The following is a 21879-nucleotide window of genomic DNA, read 5'->3' as shown; positions in this document are numbered from 1 at the left end:
AGAGAGAGAGAGAGAGAGAGAGAGAGAGAGAGAGAGAGAGATTAACGACCGACTATAAAACTAGCTGCTTTCACCCTTCACAGGGCTCTTCAGGTTTAGTCGGTCGGTAATCTTATTTTTTCTATATTTACTTCCTTCGCATGGACATTTAATCCCTTTTTATTATATATATGTATCCGCCTGAAGAAGCCCTAGAAGGCAGAAAGGCCTAGCGGACGATCTGAAAAAAATGTTTTTATTGTATATATATATATATATATAGCAAAGGACTGTAAACTGAATTGTGACACCACGGAATGTTATCGATGACCACGAGTACATGCACATAATATGTGTATATTATACAGCATATTTCATACAATTTCAGTAATTAATTGAAAATTAAAATTATACCGTATATGTATGGGCAGTAGCCCGAGTTTCCTCTGGCCCTTACACAGTGACCAGGGCCCGTATTCATGAAACCGTTCTCATGCTGAAGAACCATGGATTTTGTGCTCAAGCCGAATTTCTTGTTAAGGCTATGCATTAATAAGTAAATCTTATTTTGGCAATGGTTTGGGAAAACGTTGAAGAGACTTAAAGACGAAAACTGTTTTCAATGTTTATTTTTGACTTTTTGATCATTTGACATGATTTAAGCGAGTTAAAAGAAAGTTGGTTTGAGCACAGAAACCATGCTTGAGCACGAGAACGGTTTTATGAATACGGGCCCAGACTTCAGACATGACACGTAAATCGCACGGCACGTAAATCGGGAAAGTTTTGTTTTGGTCATTATTCTTACCTTCAAATTGTCCATGCATCGACAATCAGCAGCCATTAAAGCTTACATACAGTTAAGTTATCAGAAAGGTATCATGAAATGAAAACTGTATACATAATGTACTTCTTTGCTTTGAATGACAGTTTATTGGGCCGTTCTCCCATAAGTGTCCCGTTTTCGGTACTGTCCCGATTTGAGTATAGTGACGGTATATATAGATGTCAGGTGTGGACATCTATCTGTCAAAATGTTTAAGTCTGAAAACTCGGGCTAGTATATACCTGATATTATATGTTTTATGTATAAAAAAAATGCTGAAATATCATCTCCAGCCACATATACTACATTAATCAGCAGAAGTGGGGTATGCAAAGACGCGAGACTGGGTTAGAATCTATACGACCTCAAAGGTTTTGCGACTGTGTCTGAAATGGAGGAATGAACCACAGGGACCTGGCAATTTGTTACAGCTAAATAATGCGTTCGTGGTAATTTTACATGTTTTAGAGGTTTAGATCGACCTTCGGTAAAAATGACACCCCAAATGGTTATCATTGGGGGTGTTGGGTGTCGTTTTTATATATATAATCATTGGGGTGTCATTTTTACCGAAAGTCGATCTAAACTCCTAAAACAGGTAAAACTACTCTGAACTTGTTAGTTCAGGCCCAAATATACCTGTGGAATGAACAATTCTCGGGGAAATTCTCCGGACTGGTAAAATGATCGAAAATAAGAAAAAATACAAAGCTTTGATTTATCATATTGTAATGTTAGCTTTAAGTATATTGGAGATTTCATATGTTAAAAAAAACATTCCTTTGTAATTCTGGTCAACTAATTTTAACGATTGTTTGTGAAATATCAATGTTAATTTTCTATTACAAAAGTGACATTTACAAGTGCTACAGATTCGTTGCATGAAAGTTAGTAGTGTACTAGTAGGCCTAGTCATGATTTGCCGAACTTCATCCCTATTTGCCTAACTACTGTAATGTTATTCGATCGGGATTTTAAAGACGCTTTATTTGCCTTATTCCTGGTTCGAAAGTTGAAGCTTTAGATTGACCAGGACGTGTGACAAGCCGAAAATAAACAAGATGGTTTACGTGTCACAAGGTAAGTGAAAATACTTTATGTCAGTGAAATCTCTGATATAAGGGCGAAACATCTGTCACAGTTTGAGTATGTCAACTATTGTAATTGTAAGATATACCAAATTATCGTCATTGTACACTGTATGCAGATAAAACAGTGAATGTTTACCCTTCCGGTCCACGACGACCTCATTTATTTCTTCATCATTTTCTTTCATATCAAACAGTTAACCAAAGCAAATAGTATACTTGGCAAACGTGTAAATTTCTTTGTATCGATACATTTTCAGAATGACTAGATATCTTTATATTTTTTCTGTAATGAAATTGAAAGCGAACCTTCGAGATCTGTGATCATTTCACATTCTAAAAATAGCTGGAAATGGATGGAAAAACACTAAGTAGACGTTATGGTCTTATTTCTAGCTTGTTAGCCTATGTAAACTGAGTTTCATCTGGCCTTGACACCAGACTTAGACATTTTGACAGATAGATGGCTGGTGTGTTGGCTAGTACTAATATTAATATCCGGCCTCTGAGTCTGACGCAATCAGGTCCAGTACACTCAAATTTCCATTAAATTGAAACAAAGTCGCATAAAACAATGTTGATGGTAATGTTGACTACAAAAAGCATACATTTATAAAAAAAAAATCATTTTTCATAAATGCAAAATTTGCGACTTTTTTACAATATTCTTAAAAAAGAAAACTTATATTTAATGTCTTTTGTTATCAACCTAATGATAAAATCTTCTTTTAAAAGCAAATTTGTTAAGTTTTCCTTAAAAAGAAAATCACATGAAAATAGCTCAAAAGTCCTATTTCAGATAGATCAGTTATATATATTATATATAGCTCAATCGGCAGAGTGTACTGGACCTGGCAATATATATATAAAAAAAGTCCTATCATCAGAGGCTATGTTATTGCAGCTAGTGTGGGGCCAGAGGAAACTCGGGTTAGTAGCCTATAATACCAGTGACCGATCTAATGGAGTGTAGAATTATAATTTAATAGATCATAATTCACAGGAACAGAGGAATGTTTCTTAATTATTTCTGAGTTCCTATAATCACGAAACTTTTTTGCACCTGAAGAAATTATTTAAAACTGTGTAAAATGTTATTTGAAGTGGACTACCAAGCGTCAGACATATTGCAGATACACTTATTAAATTAACAAAAGTGGCAGCATACATAGAGTGCTATATAAACTGAAAGTAAGAAATGCAATCTCAGTTAAGATGATTGATAATTACATTGTCGCAGGGGTGAACCAAGAAAGACTTTCCTTGTAATTGATATTAGTTGGTAAAGTATTGGACTTGTCACTTGTATTTTATAGATTCAGCTTTAAGCCCTTAATTTTGGTGCTTGAGAAATGACCTCAGACTCCTTATATCAGAGACATCATTTAATTTGCACCAATGAAAGGAATTGTGCACTTTGAACGATAATCTAATTCCTCAAACATTGTATAGATTGTATTAAGTTATTTACTCAAATGAATGGTTCTTTCCATGAGAAGGTATATATGTAACAGTTACAGTGGTGAATACAAACTCGGCTTAAATGAATTTCCATATTTCACCTGGTAGAGCAGTGATTAGTAAACTGATGTGCATACCATGCTTGACTACATATGTACATATATATACTAGTGTTGTGAACATGTAACACAATAAATATATATGAATTCCTGTGTAGATTTTAATTTCAAAATATGACTTTTTGTTACAGGGAATGTGGTCGACTCACAGTCACCATGGAGACTGTCCTACATTCCAGAAATGTTTTGGGGACTAATTAATTTCATTGTACTATTGTAAGTACTAAAATGTTGAACAATGTATTTTTTTTCACCACAAAACATCCATGATCTCTTGATAATCCCTGGAAATTTAAAAAGTCTATAACTATAAACATATAAAAACTTGCGAATGGCAATGGTGGTACAACTCCACTATGTGGTGTTATATATATATATATTATCTATTCTAATGCTAACAGGTTACCAGTTTATTTTTCAATGATCCAACATGCTTCATATTTTTTTTCAGCTTCCAGACTTTGGTGTCAGTAAGTATATTCATACGCTTAAAAGCTTTTTAAAGACACAGATTATAATACATGTCCGTGTGTTGAAAAAAAGACTGTAGATTATATACCATATACTCTTAGTTGATCCTTCATGATATATATTAAAACTACAGATGATAGAACACATAAATTGATAAAATCAAATTATTGTGTACATGTTCATAGTTGTTTATCCAACATATATCTTACAAAAGGCGAATTTAATTAATGAAAATTAATGTAAAGCTCTATTCCATCTTTGCATATTGCAGAGTTATTTCTCTTGTGAGCAGGTATTGATTGTTACGTCATTTGTTTGTGAGAGTAACGTCATCAATTTTTGAGAAAACGATGTAATTTTCTCACACAAACAAATGACGTAACAATCAATACCTGCTCACAAGAGAAGATACATGTAACTCTGCAATACGCAAAGACGGAATACTTCATGTATCAAACAATGTAGTTCTAAAGAAAACCAACCCGGTGTCATGTAAATGTAAATCTGCTTGATTATTATACAGATCTTTCATGTTATGTGTTTATGTCACTCTGACTCGGTACCACTGAATTTTACTGTTATAGTTTTCCAATATATTTACATATATATATAATACTTAATTTACAGCCCAGTATGACAAAGAAAGGTAACTCTCACGTGACCGACTACCGATCAGGACAGGGGTGAGTGGCTAGTATTGCACCAGTATTTCTAGAAGAAATGTTATAACACATAATCAAGTGTGTGTATAATGAACACTGAGGTGCACAAACATTAACCAGGGATAAAGAAGGACGGTTTCCATGTTTGCATTCAAGATAGGAATGACCTGTTAAATTTAGGAAGATTTCATGTAGATTTATATATAGAAACTGGCTCATTGTAATAGTTGAAAACTGGGTAATGGCCCATAGTATGTTTTAAACTTCTCAATTACTGGCTGTTCATGTTCAGTAGTAATACTTTTATTATTTAGTTTGTTAGTCATTCCTTATTATAATCATATACACTGTATATTTACATGTACTCAAGTCTTTTGTGAATATTTTATATTACCAGTACAGTAATGTACATGTAGTAAAATAGAAGTGAACAGGGGAATAAGGAGTACCACCTCTATACTTTAATAATATTCCTCTTTTTAAATTTGACTGTTTCTTAATTGATGGTTTATATTTGTTACTTCTGTACATTTCTTTCTTTTAAATACGTAACCCACAGCATGTTATAAATTGTAAATACATGTATGTTAAATATGTATTTCAAGTGATCAAATGACCTTGATGCATGTTTTCTTCAGGCCCCCACCCCCTCCAAGGAGAAGAATGGGTGGATTTAGAGGCGGTGGAGGTAAGTTTATGTCGACAATTCCACCTCACGTTCAAGTTACCTACACAAAGAGAAATCTTCTGATTGCATGAACTTTACATCATTAAATTTAGAATTTCTGAAAAACATATACAGAAAATTATAAAAAAAATATTTTTTTATCTTGGGCGTCATTAAAAATCCCAGGACTTGTACATTTTGTTTATCAAAAAATCAACAATGAAATGAAAAGTTCAACTTTTAAGTATGTTAACTTAAAAAAGTTTGTACAACAGTATCTTGTAAGCATTGTCTTTTGTATTGTTATGGCTATTATAATCACATAATTAACAGCATTAAATTATACGGTAAAATAAACCATGTATACTATGTATACAACTATTTATTGGATTACATTTAATGCATGTTACTGCATCTATCATTTTAGGAGGACCTAGTGCCCCACCAATGGGTGGCGGAGGATGAGGAAGGTAAACACTCGGCTGTGTTGATTCCCTTTATGGGAGACCATAGTCGAGTGTAAATCCACACATTAAGTTATACTGAGTAGATACCGAAACTTACAGAAATCCAGGAGGAAATCTCCCAGATACCCCGAAGAACCTTCACACAAATATCTTCAAAATCCTAGACATTTAACAAACCTACAGGAGGACATCTCACAAAGTACAGGAGGACATCTCACAAACCTACAGGAGGACATCTCACAAACCTGTGGAAGGACATCTCACAAACCTACAGGAGGACATTTCACAAACCTGTGGAAGGACATCTCACAAACCTGCAGGAGGACATCTCACAAACCTACAGGAGGACATTTCACAAACCTGCTGGAGGACATTTCACAAACCTGCAGAAGGACATCTCACAAACCTACAGGAGGACATCTCACAAACCTACAGGAGGACATTTCACAAACCTACAGAAGGACATCTCACAAACCTACAGGAGGACATCTCACAAACCTACAGAAGGACATCTCACAAACCTACAGAAGGACATCTCACAAACCTACAGGAGGACATCTCACAAACCTACAGGACATCTCACAAACCTGCAGGAGGACATTTCACACACCTGCAGGAGGACATCTCACAAACCTACAGGAGGACATCTCACCAACCTACAGGAGGACATCTCACAAACCTACAGGAGGACATCTTACAAACCTACGGAAGGACATCTAACAGGACCTCAGCAGAACATATACGCATATCCTCGAGGACCTTCAGGACATCTCTGATGCTCATTTAATTTAATTTTATATACTGTTTATAAAAGTTTAGGCAGAGTTTCAGAAGGTGCTGGGCATCCATATAAACTCTGGCTAACAGAAGAAAATATCTGCAGTAATATTAAAATCCTGATCTATTCTACTCCTTGTAACTTGATGTGGCGAGTGCTAAGACTACAAAGTTGTTAGTGAAACAACAGTATGACGAAAATCTTGTAAACTTCTATGGAAGTAAAGATTTTCTGATGTTTTGTAGCTTAATCACTGATAATTTATTTCTTACTTAATGCATGTATTTGTTCTTTTGTTGTACAGTGGTTTTAAGTATTCTGTTTTACTGTGCTAATGCACTCAATTGCCATTGAGAGACATTTATTTATATGATGTCTTATTTATGTATATTGAGAGCTGGAAATAGATATGATGTGAAGGCTTTAATTCTTCTTAATATTTACTTCCCACATGTACAGTATTTACAAATAGTGCAAAAAATATTTAAAAGAGATATGTCTGACAATATAAAAACCAGATACAGTAGTTTTAATCTTACTATTTTTTGCTTTTATGAGATTTGAATAAAAAATAAATGTGTGTTTTGATTTTAACTGTTTGTAAATACCGGGCATTTTGTTCTCTTCTCAGTTGGAATTTTGAATATAAACTGGAGGTGGAGTTTTCCTATTCTATAGAACAGACACGTACTGATAATATAACTTACATGTATATATATATATATAAATATACCAATCTTAAGTAAGCATTGAATTACTTTTGTAAAAAAACACCAAAAAAAACCCCCAATATTATAGTGTAAATGTGTTATACAGGGATGCAAGAGTACTAGTGTGGCTGAAGCATGAAAGTGAATGGATGTTTATTTCAAGTCAAATGTGAAGTCACATATATAAGAATATTTACATATAATGAATGTTAAGTATTTTGGATTTAGAGATATAAGAAAGATTGTGTGCATAAATGCAATTTACCTTAATGTTAAGGTAATGTGTATCATAATTCATCGTTTCCATATGAATTCATTTACAAACTACTCCCATCCTCATGTTATTCTGTATTGTTAATTTTTTCATGTTAAAGGTAACATATGTTTCTGTTTCATTTTATATTGTAATCAATTTTTGATGAATTATGACTTGGTCTTTGCGATTCACATAAAGCCAAAAAAAAGGTATCCTAGAATTGTAAGTTTATAAACAATATGGCCATCATGGGGAAAAGTTGTTTTCATTGATAAAATTGAAGCTTTGCAAATCTGCATTTTAGAACATCTGTACACTGACCAAGTCTGATATCATATAATGTACTTGCAGGTGAATATGCTAGAGTATTGAAGTACTCTCTTCTAATGTTCATGTTTTAAAGAAAATCCCCATTGACTTACACTGTGAACTATTGATTGTGATCTGAAAGTATTTATAATTTCATTTCAACAATAAAATAGGTTGAACCTTTCAAAATCATTATATTATACTTTTTTTATAATTCTTATAATTTAATTATGTGCAAAGTAATATTGATGGTTTTAAGGAACTGACAAAACACTTAATTATTTGTTAAAATGTTTTAAAGCAACACATGATCTCTACTGTAATGCATTGTCTGGTCTGGTCCTCCTCATACATTCATAAATGGAATTTATTAACATGGTTCAGCAGTAGCAAAATCATTGCTTGGACAATGATTAGACTGATTCATGACAAGTTTAGAATAGACATGAAGAGCTGTAAATGACATAATTCAGCTGTTCCTGACAAGCTTTATAATGGTTTGGACTTCTGACTTGATTTCGTGGGGTTACACAAGGTTTATTGATACAAAATTTACTGTATAGTCATAAAGTTTCATCAATTCATATTCAGGCCTGCAAGTTATTGTTCCGACAAGAATTAAATTATTCAACCTTTGACCCTTGCTGTGTGAACTTGAGTTTAAGACAGGAATGGTTTGTGATGTAATCATGAGCTCTTCTGTATTAAGTCTTGACCAGATTAGCAATAAGATAATTTGACCTTTAATCTTACAGTGACCTAGACCTTTGAGAGTATGCGACTGTGAAACATTGTGAAAAGGTTGCTCATGTTTTACACCGAAGAAAAACTTTGAGTTGACCAAGAATACTCAATGGACTGACATTCTGCACCTGAATGCTTGAACATTGATGGTACATCAATAATTTGTTGGGTTTTGATCTTGACTAATAACACTCCCTATAGTACTGTACATAGAAACTGTCTTATTAAGTACCCCTACCAAACCTTTATAATTACCTAAACATTGTTTTAAGAATTCATTACTGTAAACAATTTTTTAACCATTTCCCATGGAAATCCACTGCTCTGAAATGATGAGGTTATTTTTGGTTTTAGACCCACCGTTGATACAAAATTAGGTTTGCTTCATCCAAGGATGCTTTAGATCAAATATGGACATAATCATGCAATTCCTACAGAAAAAGGATTTTGAAGCTATTTTCTATTTTCATTATTAGACCACGCCCCTCTGCCCCCATGTGTTTCAAACCCACCATTTATACAAAATTGGTTTCCCTTCCAAATAGGATGCTACTGTTCAAAATAGCTTCATCCAAACAAAAGAAGGATATTAAAGCTATTCCTCTATATCTCTTATTGGGCCCCGCCTCTCTGCCCTTCAGGGTGGTCACACCCACCGTTTGTACAAAATTGAGTCCCATTGGCCCCAAGGATGCTCCAGACTAAATTAGGATAAAATCCCTTAATCCCTACGGTAAAAGAATGATCTTAAAGGTTTAACCTCTATTTCCCCAATTGGGCCCGCCTCTCTGCCCCCTAGGGGTCCACACCATTGTTTATACAAAATTGAATCCCCTTGGCCTAAGGATGCTCCAGACCAAATTAGTCAAAATCTACTTGGCCATTCAGGACTAGTTGCGTTTTAAAGGAAAATTTGATGGACGGAAGACGACGATAAACAGACGATGGCCGCTGCGGTATGGCATAAGCTCATCATGGTCCTTCGGACCAGGTGAGCTAAAGATGATTTTTTCTTATAGAGAAAAAAAACCCTTCAAACAAAAGCACTGAATGTTATTGCAACAAGTGTGACTTTCTGTTATAATTATAGCAGCCAATTAAATCCTATATTAGTATTCAAAATAACAGAATCGGGCAAAAATATCAAAATGTATACCTGATGAAATATATTTCAATCTGGAATATGCACTTTAAAGTTTAATAGATCTTTTGAGTTCAAAATGAATATTTTAGATTACTAGTATTATTTTTTAAGCAGCTTTTGATGCATTTGAGGGTCTCGCATTGATAGACTGGGTGACCTTAAGCACTTACTTATTTCATATGAGATTTATGAAATGAGACCCTCTTTATCACATAATCAAGATTTGTGGCATTTTTTTGTATAAAACGACAATTTCCATGCAACATTGAAATGTAAAAAGATGCCATTTTGACTACAGTGTGTAAGTCTTTGATGGCATGCTTAAATAGCAAACGAAGAAAATTTGGCTTTTGTAAGTCTTTATTTTAAATGATTATTAGAAATGAATATTTAAACAAAAAAAAGTGCACAAGAACATCTCAGCACATCATATTTTACCTAAATATCTAAGATTATGTAAATGACCTCAAACATACATTGTGTTTGCTTTAGATGTAAAATGCAATGCTTGTATACATAAACTTGGCCAGAATATTGTTGTAAATTTATTCAAATTCACAAAGTTGTTTATAGCCATTCCAAATTTTTAGTCCAACTCTCACACATTCTCACTCATTCAACCACACCCTCTGAAAACAAAGCCCTTGTCATTCAACTTCATCTGCTAAATCTAGCCTTCGGAACTTATCCAAATTGTAGAAGCAAGCTTTCACAATACGTCCACCAAAAAATCTTCCATTTAAGTCGATGATGGCTAGAGAACAGAAAAAGGCAGTTATTTAACATAACAGATTCTAAACAATATTTAATGTAATTGATCAATTACTTCATAATACTACACATCAATATTTCTGAATCTTCTTAAAACTATTTTGTTCCATGTATTTATATGGAAAAAATGATATATAATATTGAAATAATGAAAATAATAAGAGCTATTACATATTAGGGCTATTCCATATTTAATCTTATGGGGGAGGTGGGCAGCACCTGTACTTGGATTAGGCCAAATAAAAATATAGCAGTGTTTCCAATTTCCCGACCGACCCTATTTTTTCATGCCGACCCCGATACATTTTATTGGTTTTACCGAGGCTGTAATGTATTTATTAGCAGTTTAATTGTTCAAAATGTACATATAATTTGCTATGCATTTTATCAGCCTTGGCTCCTGGTCAGTATATCAGCTTTATTTGAAAATAGAAGCTAAGTAGCCATAGACAATTGTGCTTATGGTATAGGTTGGGATCTGTAGACTGATTAATTTGAACAAATTGAAAACACCAATAACTTTGAAATGATGTTGGCTATTCCATAAACATTTAGGTGGATCAAATAGTAATTTACTGCATTGTACATGTGTTGTTCGAGCGAGCCACAGGGTCACGTTAAAAATGTCTGAAATACACATATGCTATACTGATACGGGTCACAACACACATAAACATATGTGTGTTGTGACCCGTATCAGTATAGCATATGTGTATTTCAGACATTTGTAACGTGAGCCTGTGAGCCAGCTGCTCAACACAAAGACTAGGAATTTTTATTCATGTATTTATTTTACATGCATAAAAAAGATACATTTAGTTTGGTGTCATTCATACTTGATTAAAATAATAACCTATTTCTAACATTCACAGTGGTAATCAGGAGATAAAATAAAAAATAAAATGTTTTTCCTGCATTCCTACCCTATTCATATATTTTTATTTGATCTTATCATAATATGGGTGATGGAGTTAAAACCAGATCTGCGAACCATTCCTGATATTAAATCACTTTTAATATATCATGGGTGGTGGCATTTCTGAACAAGAGGCCCAATTGGTCTGCATCGCTCACCTGGTATTAACCTCACAGATGTAACCTTAAAGGTGGACTAAAATAAAGCTACAGGCAAAATATCAGTGTCTTGACTTTAAGTCATTCAGGAGAACATATTAAATGATTTAAACACATTTGACCCCGGTGACATTGAAAGTCAAACATGGACATTAAGTTGAACAAACTTTATAGCCCTTCATCCCAGAATGCAATTTGCCAAATATCACCACCCTATACCTTTTGTTTATTGAGAAGTAGACTTTTAGATGTATGCACTATGGACCAGATGTGACCTTGAAAGTGTGTCAAGGTCATTCACATGAAAAAGTAATCACCCTGGATGCTTTAGTTATTTATCAGAAGTCAATTAAGGATTTCAACATTTTTGACCTCTGTGACCTTGAATATGGACAAAGGTCATTCATTTGAACAAACTTTGTAGCCCTTAATCTCTGCATGCTACTGGCCAAACATCACCATCCTGGTCCTTTTGTTTATTCAGAGTAAGTTGTTTTAAGGGTTTTAAGACAATTGACCCCTGTGACATTGAATATGGGCAAACGTCATTCATTTTAACAAACTTGGTAGCCCTTTATCCTAATATCCTTCTGGCCAAATATCATCACCCTGGACTTTCTGGTTAAACAGAAGAAGTCGTTTAAAGGTTTTAAGGACAATTGACCTCTGTGACCTTGAATATGGGCAAAGGTCATTCATTCTAACAAACTGGGTAGCCCTTCATCTCCACATGCTGCTGGCTAAATATCATCACCCTGGAGCTTTCAGTAATTCAGAAGAAGTTATTTAAAGGTTTTTAAGACAATTGACCCCTGTGAACTTGAATATGGGTGAAGGTCATTCATTTGACCAAACTTGGTAGCCCTTCATCCCAACATCCTTCTGACCAAATATCATCACCCTGAAGATTTTTGTTACCGTATTCAAATTGTTCAAAGATTTTAACATATTTGTCCCCTGTGACCTTGAATATGTGCGAAGGTCATTCATTTGAACAAACTTGGTAGCCCTTTATCCAAGCATGCTACTGGCCAAAATATCAACACCCTATGCCTCTTGGTTATTTAGATGAAGCTGTTTTTAAACTTATTTGACCCCCCTGTGACCTTGAAATTGGGCGAAGGTCATTCATTTGAACAAAATTCCAGCATAATATTTGCCAAATATCATCATCCTGGGCATTTTGGTTATTTAGAAGAAGTTGTTTAAAGTGAAAAGTTGATGCCGGCCGGCCGTCACGCCATGGCATAAGCTTAAGGGCCAAGTGAGCTAAAAAGTGCCTCCCACCCTTTCCATATGCTTATTTCTGGAACAGCTCTAAGTAACTTTGATAAATTTAATTTTGAAACCGAGCATAAAATGATAAGTTGTCCAAACAAACCTTTAATTGCTGAGTCTACTCTTTCAAACTCCAGAAATATCCGCACTGCCTCCTCCTCCTCACATTCAGGAATCTAAGGGTAAAGATTTTCTTGTTATTCTGATGATTTATCATAAATGAATAATCTTTGGAATATGTTTCCCAATTGTAAATCCCATTATGATTAAAAATAGATAATCGAAGTTAATATTCCGAATTTTTTTTTTTTTTTAAAATCCCACTATTTTGTACTATGCATACGTGTGATAAGCATCAGTTTAAAATCTTTTCCCTACACTCACTCCAGCCTTGTTGATAAAGCCACTACTAATCCAGGTGTCTTAATATTCAGCCTCGTTAGTGTAATAATCTTGCCATCACTTATCTGGTTGCCCTACCACCAAACCAGTATATATACTGATATATAAAATCTCCAAATTACAGCAACCGCTTTAAAATTTCCCTTTAGCAAAAAAATATAAACCAATTCTCATCAAATTTTCCGTAGTTTTCCTAACTAAAGATCATGGGGAAGATTTGTGAAAAAATTCAGAAGATTGTTCAAAATTAGGTAAATCATGATATCACTATACAGAATCCTAGCTTCTCTTATGATACGGAGCAATTGCAGGTGTTATATTTACCTCAAATATGACACATTTTATGACACGACCATATTTGGTACATTCTTCAGATGTCTCCTGCTCCAATTCTTCATCAACATCACCTGGAGCAACCATGTTCTGTGAAAAGAAAAGGACAGAATTTGAGGATGAAACAAATTCTAAGACAGTAGCAAAGCGCCCCTTCGAATACAGTAACATTCATAGGATACAAATCATCAGTCTAAAAGTAACATAGTTGTATCAAACAATCCTCTCATAAAATAGTGTCATACTCAGTAGCACTGTTGTAACAACATATCTCCTGTAACAGTGGTTTTACATGATAATGAAAAATTGAAATTATCCTCCTTTAAAAGAACATGATAAACAAGTATCTCCTGTAACAGTATTTTTTTATGATAACGAAAAAAGGAAATAACACCCCTTTAGAATTAACACTGTGGTAACAAAATTTTCTCCTGTAACAGTAACTTTCCTTGACAACGACATTTTTTTTATCCCCTTTAAAAGTAAAACCATCGGCCCCTTTCGCGTATCCTGATCAACTGTTTCAACTAGCTGAACCTAAAAAGAAAATGACAGACTCTGAACTGAGGCTGACCTCATCAGGAATATTCAGTATAAGCTTAACGAGGGGTTCAGACATGCCTGAATGAAACTAAAAATCTGACTATTGCTAGTTTGTATTATTTCTTCATAAAACAAGGTTGATTCACATAATTATGCATTTTTAGGGTATGTTATACATGTATACTTTCGATGATGTGTGAAGAAAGAACCGTTTTTTCTTGATATCTTATTATTTATTTGTCACAAAACTCCAAAACTGTGCATTTTTAACTCTGTCTACGGTTCGGTCCAAGTGCTTTTGTTTATCGTGGAATATTTCTGTACCACCTGAACTGTTCCAACCAGGATATGCGAAAGCGACCATGGTAACATAGTATCTCCTGTTTACAGCAATAATACAGTGATAATTTATATTTGAATAATAAAGCCACATACCCGCAGTAATATTACTTTGGATGGATTTTTCAGCAAGTTAGTATTGGGTGTTGGTTCTCTGGGCAATTCTGAGGAAATAAAATATGACATTTGAAACAAATAAACAAAACGAATATATCATTATATGATGGTCAAAATTTTACATTACTCTACATTACATCAACTTTAAAATGAAAATATATGAGAACAAATAAAATGGTTGCCTTTTACAGAGAAAACCAGATTAAACAAAACTTATACAAATTAGTCACTATACATTAACGTTTTACACACAAATAAAACTATGCAGAATCAAAAGTATTTATAATTATGTTTTTGCTCATCAACCTTTTGGAATATCCTTTTCGTGTATGATCTTGCCACCACGCTTGCTGGTTTTCTCCACCTGGAGGGCTGTACTCATGCCTTGCTCTGACTTGCCCAGTCCCTGTCCCTCTTTGTATCCATATTTAGCCATGATCTTTGAAGCAACAGAACCACTGCAGAAAGAAGGTTATCTGTTATAACTCACCTCAATACACATACGTGTACAATATTTCAGATCTATCCAATTGTGTGTTTTACAAGTAAATGACAATCATATGAGGACACTGATATCTCATTTAACAATTTTAATACAGTGAAGTTATACAATAAATGTTGATTAAATTACATATTTTTTTATCATAAAACAAATGGGGAAATCAACAAAAGTACCCTAACGAAAACACAGCATAAAACATTACTTAAACATTTTGAGAATAGATACATAACATTTTAGATTTCATTTAATTTTGCTATCAAAACAATTGAGTATTGGTTTTTGTTATCTGCTCAATTTTGTGATTGAAAAAATAGCAATTATTCTCTGAAAAGGAAAATATTGATTTCAATACTGTAAACATACATGTTGGTAATCCTTTTTAATTTTTTTAAATAATGCATTTGATTATGATACAACTAATTGATTTTCTATATGCTGTTTTTGAATATGCTTAGATATAAAGTACATTTATGTTATTCAGGTTTTCATATTTCTATTTTTTAGCCTACCCTAATCCTATAGTGTAACCCATAGGAGGTGACCTGGATCTGTCTGGCGTCATGGATTCTGTAAAAAAAATAACATCTGTTATAACCAAACCTCTAACATATATACTGAAATTAGTCCTCAAATAGGAACAAATCACACATTATATGTATCAAATAGTATTTAAATTTCAGTTCAGTTTTTACTTTATATTGATTGATTTTCATGAAGAATTTTTATGAAATTCAAATATCTCCTGAATATCTCTGACTTAAATACTTACTAATGATACATGTCAATGTATCTGCTATATTCTAATTATAAGTGATAATGTGAATATAATTGTTTGACATGAAGTTTTTTGTTATGAAACTGTAATATCAGTGGTGGATTTAGCAATTTGTAAAGAACAATGCCTAGCTATGATCCTGCGGTATGCCTAATAGGGCTAACTTGTGTGAAAATGACAGAGATATCAGCAAAAAAATAATTAAACCTTACTATGAATGACCGACCCCCTGTCTAAATCCACCAGGTAGTATTTTAGTAAGTATCAACCTAGATCCATAGAAACACCTCCTTAATCGTCCCTTGAGTATAATGAGCATCTGCCCAGAATTGTGGGTACTTACCTTCCTTGATGATCATGTCTTCATTAATTAGGGAAGATGGAGGAGCAATGGCCGCCCCCTGACCTGAAAACAAGCAAAGTTTAGTTCTATAGATGTGTATCTGGGCCATAAAACAAAAGGTCAACAAGGCATCACAAGTGATACAAATCCCCTCACATTCACACATCGTGTATATATATGTATGAGTTTCATTATGTATGAGTTTAATGAAATTCTGTTGAGAAATTAGGACGCTAGAGCGATGAGTTTATGAAGGTCCGTTGAGAAATTAGGACGCTAGAGCGATGAGTTTATAATACGTATGTACAAATGGGCCGAGTTATATTTCCCCGCGAACTTTTGTTGCGAGGGTATAATTATAAACTTGTGTATCTGGGCTATAAAACAAAGGTTAATTATATACTTGTGTAGCTGGGCTATAAAAGTCTGAGGAGTCTTAAAGTTATTATTACATCATATTATGACACTTTCTGGTTCATGTAATAAATTAACACAGCCAGTGAATGAATGAGCTATGCAGACAAAGTACTACTGTATTACTTTTGCCACGTGGTTTCTGTTCGTACTCCGCTTCTTCCTCCTCTTCTTTCCTCCGTCTGGCTCTTTCCATCTCATTGAGACCAAAGTGGTCAGGAGTGCTGTCCCGATCACGATCACGCCTCTTTCTGAAAACATAGCACACAAACCTATATGTCACCGACACTATTTCATAATGAAATAACAGATTCTATATCTATGAAAAGTAAGTTTAAGTGAAAAATATAGAATTGTGTGCAACTCAAAATGTTGAACACAAATTGGCTCTGAAACGTTGTTCAGAACTAGTAAAACATGTATGTCCATGCTTTGATAAATATGAAGCTAAATTATAAATGCAAAGTCTGACCAAAGGCAGTGAAGTAGCAAATATAGGTCAGAGTGACATTTTTGATTATTTGTGAATAACCTCCTGATGTATCAAAACATGAAGTTTGAAGACTTGTGGAGTTCTAACAATGGACAATAGTGAGAGGCCTCTGTTTCCGACACAACATATTTTGTGGAAATGGGTCATGATAATCATTTGTGGAGACCAATGTTCATGACCCATGGCCACTAGCTCTTTTTCCCTACCTGCCCGACCCTCTCGGGCTCTCTTGAGGAATTCTTTCCTGCTCGTCACCACCATCCTTTCTCCTTTCTTCTTCCCGCTCCTTTTGTCTCTGATCTTTCCTTTTCTTCATAAATTCTTCATAATCATTTGGTCGAAGAGGATTGTACTCATCACTGACCCCCGTGAGTGAGGGAACAGGGTCTGTGGGTAGGAAAGGAGATCCTCCTATTGCTATAGAAGGTCCCCCGCCCCCACCTCCATTGCTCCCGCCACTGTTGATTGGTCCTCCACCTCCTCCTCTGCTCTCGAGCTTGCAAACAAGCCAAAAGTCACAATAATTTCTGTCTTAAGCTCAGAAACATTTAACCATACACAAGTTGTTTTCCCCTAATCTCACTACTTTCACAAATCTGACTAAATCTGAGAGCATATTTTGTGTTAATTGTTTTCTGCAAACATTTGTAATAACAAAATCAGAAAACTTTTCAACATGTGTTTCCAATACCTAAACCACTTTTAAGAACTTCACTATAAACTTTATCTATTTTACAACAATTCAGAAGCAACTTATACTGATTCCTCTTGTTGGATATTAGCGTACTGGGGGTCTTAATGTGGGAGGAAACTGGAGTACCCGGAGAAAACCAACATGATCGGGCAGGTGACCCCATACCTTTCACATCTGATAGGAAAATTGAACCCTGACCGACTTGATGAAAGGCAAGTTCACTATCCACGGTACATGTGCCACCTGACCACCACAATTTTAATTAAACACAGACTTTATGTACCTTTATACAGTATAATCAATACTAAAATAAATTGACTTTATATAATATAGCTACCTTGCCTGTCTGTAGATTGAAGTGTAGTTCTGAGGAATCAGGAGTTCTTTTTAGGTCCACGACTGGTGCCAAAGTGGTGTTCTGACGCTGGCGCTGTAAGAGAATAAATTACATTCTAATTAACAATTTCAAAGATATTGTGAAACAGATTATTTTAATCAAAGTTACCATTCACAACTACATGTATTGTATATCATAAAAGTTTTGATTCTTCAATCACAGAAGAACTTTTTTTCTTGAAAAAATTTCAAGGTGTTTTCACTTTTATGAATAAAAATAACTGTTATGATGAAGTAAGAAAAACAACAAAGGAGCCTATTTTCTCGTTTAAAGTGGACAATCACAGTGCTACGTGTTGTAATTTTTACTGAAATAAAGTCCAAACTTGTTCAATATTCTTTTAACTGAAGTTGCTTGCCTCTGTACTTTTGTTAACTCATAGATTTGTATTATACAAAAGAAATATACCTATATTAATTTCCTTTTACATGAAAATATCTCGGCCAAGGGACTTGATCCCCTGTCTTGTTACAATTGGTTATAAAGCACGGAGCTTATATTTATCCACTGTACATGTGTAAGCATTCAAAATATTTACGTTAATATTATACTTCTGGATACCAATAATTCAATTTATTTTCTATTTTAGGCCCAACAAATAAATACATGCATGAATGTTTCAGGTAACATGCCGGAAAAAATAGGATACCGGTAGGTTGGTGTAGGCAAATAATTTTTATTTTAATACAAATTTTTATTTTTGTGAATTAATATTATGCTTTATTTCAAACTTTTTAATGCATTTCCACACATTACAATTATGGCTATTAATTTGGATGAAGTCAGAATCCCAGAACAGGAAGAAAGTAAATTTTCATGAGTGGCTGTGAAGTTACCTGGCTTATATATTAATCTTTGATACAAGTGGGTGATAAAATATCTAGTGTCAGCAGTAAAATCTAGGGTAGGTCAGGATATCTTAAACACACATATCCCCCCCCCCCCCCCCCCCCTCCCTTATTATGGTGGACAGTCACAGTGCCATGTGTTGTGTCTCCAATAAAATACAGTTCAAACTTGTTCAGCAGTTATTTTTTCTATTTTACTTGAACTTACTTGCCCATTTACTTTCATTTTTGCCAAGATTTATATTATGCAAAAGAAATCTATCTATGATATCATAAGTTATTCGTTATGTTAATATGATATAATTCTTTCCAGCAACAGTTTTAGGAATGATTTTACCAATGATTGAGGAACCAAAAAGGCCTGCTATATCATTACACTGAATATAGAAGAAATGATGTAGATTTAACATAAAAATAGTCAGTGCCTGACATACAGTAGGACAGACCATGAAGTAGGACTCTCTGCCTTTACTGTCTATACAATCTGTACCTTGGTTTGTACAAGTGAGACTTTTTTCGCTTGCAGCTGTGACATCAACAGCTTATAGCTTGAAGACCATGCAGCTGAAATATTGAAAATATATATAAAATGTATGGTCAGTCTGATTGTCTATGTTATGTACATTGAGATTTATACCATCATTAAAACTTAAACTTCAATTATGTGTATGACATGACTTTATTTTGTTCATTTGAAAAAATACAAACGATCGAGATAGCTCTTGAAGAAGGAATTGAATTTCACAAATCATTCAATATCATCATAATAAGAATCGATTTTGTTTCAATGGAATTGCATCAACACAAATAAATTACACGTTGACTGCCAAGTTATAGTATTTATATGATTTATTCAGCTTATCAATTTTGTAATACTTTTACATACAAACATCTGTCTTTGTTTCACTTCCACCCTTGTCACTGTCAATATCTAACCCATCATAGAGAGACATCTCGACGGGTGTAGAGTCTTTAGGCTGTCCTCTTCAAGTACACTTTATTATTCCTTTAAAACAGTCAAAGCAGACTTTAAAATCATATCTTCTCCATAATAACAACTTCAACAAGTTCAAAGCATGCATATACACCTGTCAATTGAAATATATGTTGGAAGAAATATCTTTCAGTAACCACGTATAAATGAGAGTCAACATCTTCCTAGTTTTATATCTTTAATCATAAGGATGACTGATACCTGAAATGTATATATACACAGTACATTCGTAAATGATTAGTTATCTCCTCCCCGGGGACTAGTTTTTTAGAAAGTATACGAAGAAAACTTAAAAGAAATTAAGAATAATGTATAAGAAAAAAAATAAGTCCATCAACTGAACACAACCAAAACTAAATGCTGTAGTCCTCTCACAATTTTCCAATAAAGTCTGTGGAATCACTGGGTGTCTTATTATTATTCATTTATCAGTGTCCTTTTGAAATAAACCTGCAGAGCCCTGTGAAGCTTTTTTGAAGTTGTTGTAATTATATCCTATTCTTTTGTATATACTCTCACAATGGCATGGCCACACTGGTGTTTAAACTGAGTGGGCATTAAGGATCAGGATTTTTTAACTCTAACTGAACTGAATGGCAATAACTATAAGTCAAGTCTGGGAATATAGATATAGTAACTAATAGTAATTCTGACAAAACTACAAAATAACAGAAAAACCAATGTAACAGAGTTCATTATTTTTTCAATGCATCCGCTAGGAGTCGAACCCGGGACCTCTGGCTTACTAGTCTTACACTCTACCGCAAGAGCTAAAGAGAAATTCTCCCTAGCTGAGTTGGTAGGAAGCATCTAGTTTTTTAACAGGGCGACATACTCCCCCTCCGGGATACTCTAACAATGTTAGAGGTTTTACACGGGGAAAAACTTTTGACAGGCGCCGCGTAACAGTCGGCAAAATCATATATATGATTGAAAAACGGCCGACCAGCGGCCTCTCATGTTATGGGAGTACCTCCAGGAAAGAACTTGTCACAGAGTTTTCCAGGTGGTCAATGCTGTTCCTTTGCAAGTATCGCTGAGTATTTTTGTCATATCTAGCGGGTCCCTAGGTGGATGCCAATGTAACAGAGGTCATTATTTATCCTCCGCTAGGAGTCGAACCCGGGACATCTGGCTTACGCTCTACCGAATGAACTAAAGAGATGATCTCCCTAGCCGAGTCGGTAGGAAGCAACTAGTATCTTACCAGGGTGACACCAAAAAACTAGAACATGATTAAAACAGAGCATATTACATTTTTGTTTATTACTGTTATTATTTTATTTTTGATAAAATTTCAGACTTTTGTGAAATGACAATATGATCCAGCGAGAGAGGACGGAGGTGATGTTGGGATTGGAAGAATAGACATACCTCAAAGACGTTACTGATGTCTTTCTTCAAACATAACGTTTAACACACAAAAAAATGTATCATGTGTATTACTTGGGCCATAGGTGGTGGGCACGTGCCCACCACCTATGCTTGGGCAGAGGGCGAGCGGGATTTCGGGCGTACAACTCGGACCCGGGAATGGAGGCTGGAACCTTTGTACTTGAAGAACACGTATAAGTATTGCATTTCAACCCTTTTCAAAAATAATTTCGCTAAACATAGTACATTTCATTCAATAAAAAAGTTGAATAATGAGCGATAAAAGTCGTGTAATCAAGTAAACTACCATTCTATCATGCAACAAACCTTACTCTTCATAAGCGGAAGTATAGAGAAGACGAGTAATATTTGCAAGAGTACGGTGGTCATATTTTCCGGAAAACAATCATTCTAGTCATTTATGAATTTTGATTACGCTGATGATAAGTGATATTATATATTGCAATATTTGGTTATCATATTCTGTCATTTCAAGGGTTAAAAATC

At 34.4% G+C, this 21879-nt stretch overlaps 2 protein-coding genes across 4 annotated transcripts; one reads left to right on the top strand and one right to left on the bottom strand.

Annotated features, from left to right (window-relative positions):
* Positions 1–1793: 1793 nt before the first annotated feature.
* On the top strand, positions 1794–7976 carry LOC110445926 (selenoprotein K-like). The gene is made up of 6 exons (XM_021490803.1): positions 1794–1885; positions 3605–3689; positions 3925–3943; positions 4572–4627; positions 5245–5294; positions 5701–7976. Exons 1-6 carry the CDS (start codon positions 1867–1869, stop codon positions 5736–5738), a joined length of 267 nt encoding a protein of 88 aa, XP_021346478.1. The 5' UTR covers positions 1794–1866; the 3' UTR covers positions 5739–7976.
* A 2047-nt stretch (positions 7977–10023) lies between these two features.
* LOC110445925 (splicing factor 45-like) lies at positions 10024–21755 on the bottom strand. 3 transcript variants are annotated; one of them, XM_021490802.1, is made up of 13 exons: positions 21705–21755; positions 19891–20010; positions 19495–19568; positions 18097–18189; positions 17272–17561; positions 16699–16823; positions 16159–16221; positions 15550–15607; positions 14845–14996; positions 14518–14585; positions 13531–13629; positions 12908–12980; positions 10024–10435 (listed from the first exon to the last, which is right to left on the bottom strand). In XM_021490802.1, the coding sequence occupies exons 2-13, from the start codon at positions 19955–19957 to the stop codon at positions 10329–10331; spliced, it is 1269 nt and encodes a 422-aa protein (XP_021346477.1). In that variant the 5' UTR covers positions 19958–20010; positions 21705–21755; the 3' UTR covers positions 10024–10328. The 3 variants fall into 3 exon arrangements, with proteins under 3 accessions (XP_021346477.1, XP_021346473.1, XP_021346474.1); XM_021490798.1 differs by having other exon boundaries at positions 21700–21740; XM_021490799.1 differs by having other exon boundaries at positions 21680–21720.
* Between the last annotated feature and the right edge of the window lie 124 nt (positions 21756–21879).

Source organism: Mizuhopecten yessoensis, unplaced genomic scaffold (genome assembly GCF_002113885.1).
Source record: "Mizuhopecten yessoensis strain PY_sf001 unplaced genomic scaffold, ASM211388v2 scaffold2417, whole genome shotgun sequence".
In the NCBI taxonomy this organism is placed as follows: domain Eukaryota; kingdom Metazoa; phylum Mollusca; class Bivalvia; order Pectinida; family Pectinidae; genus Mizuhopecten; species Mizuhopecten yessoensis.
The sequence above is the reverse complement of the archived record's forward strand: the minus strand, read 5'-3'. Positions and strand labels throughout refer to the sequence as shown.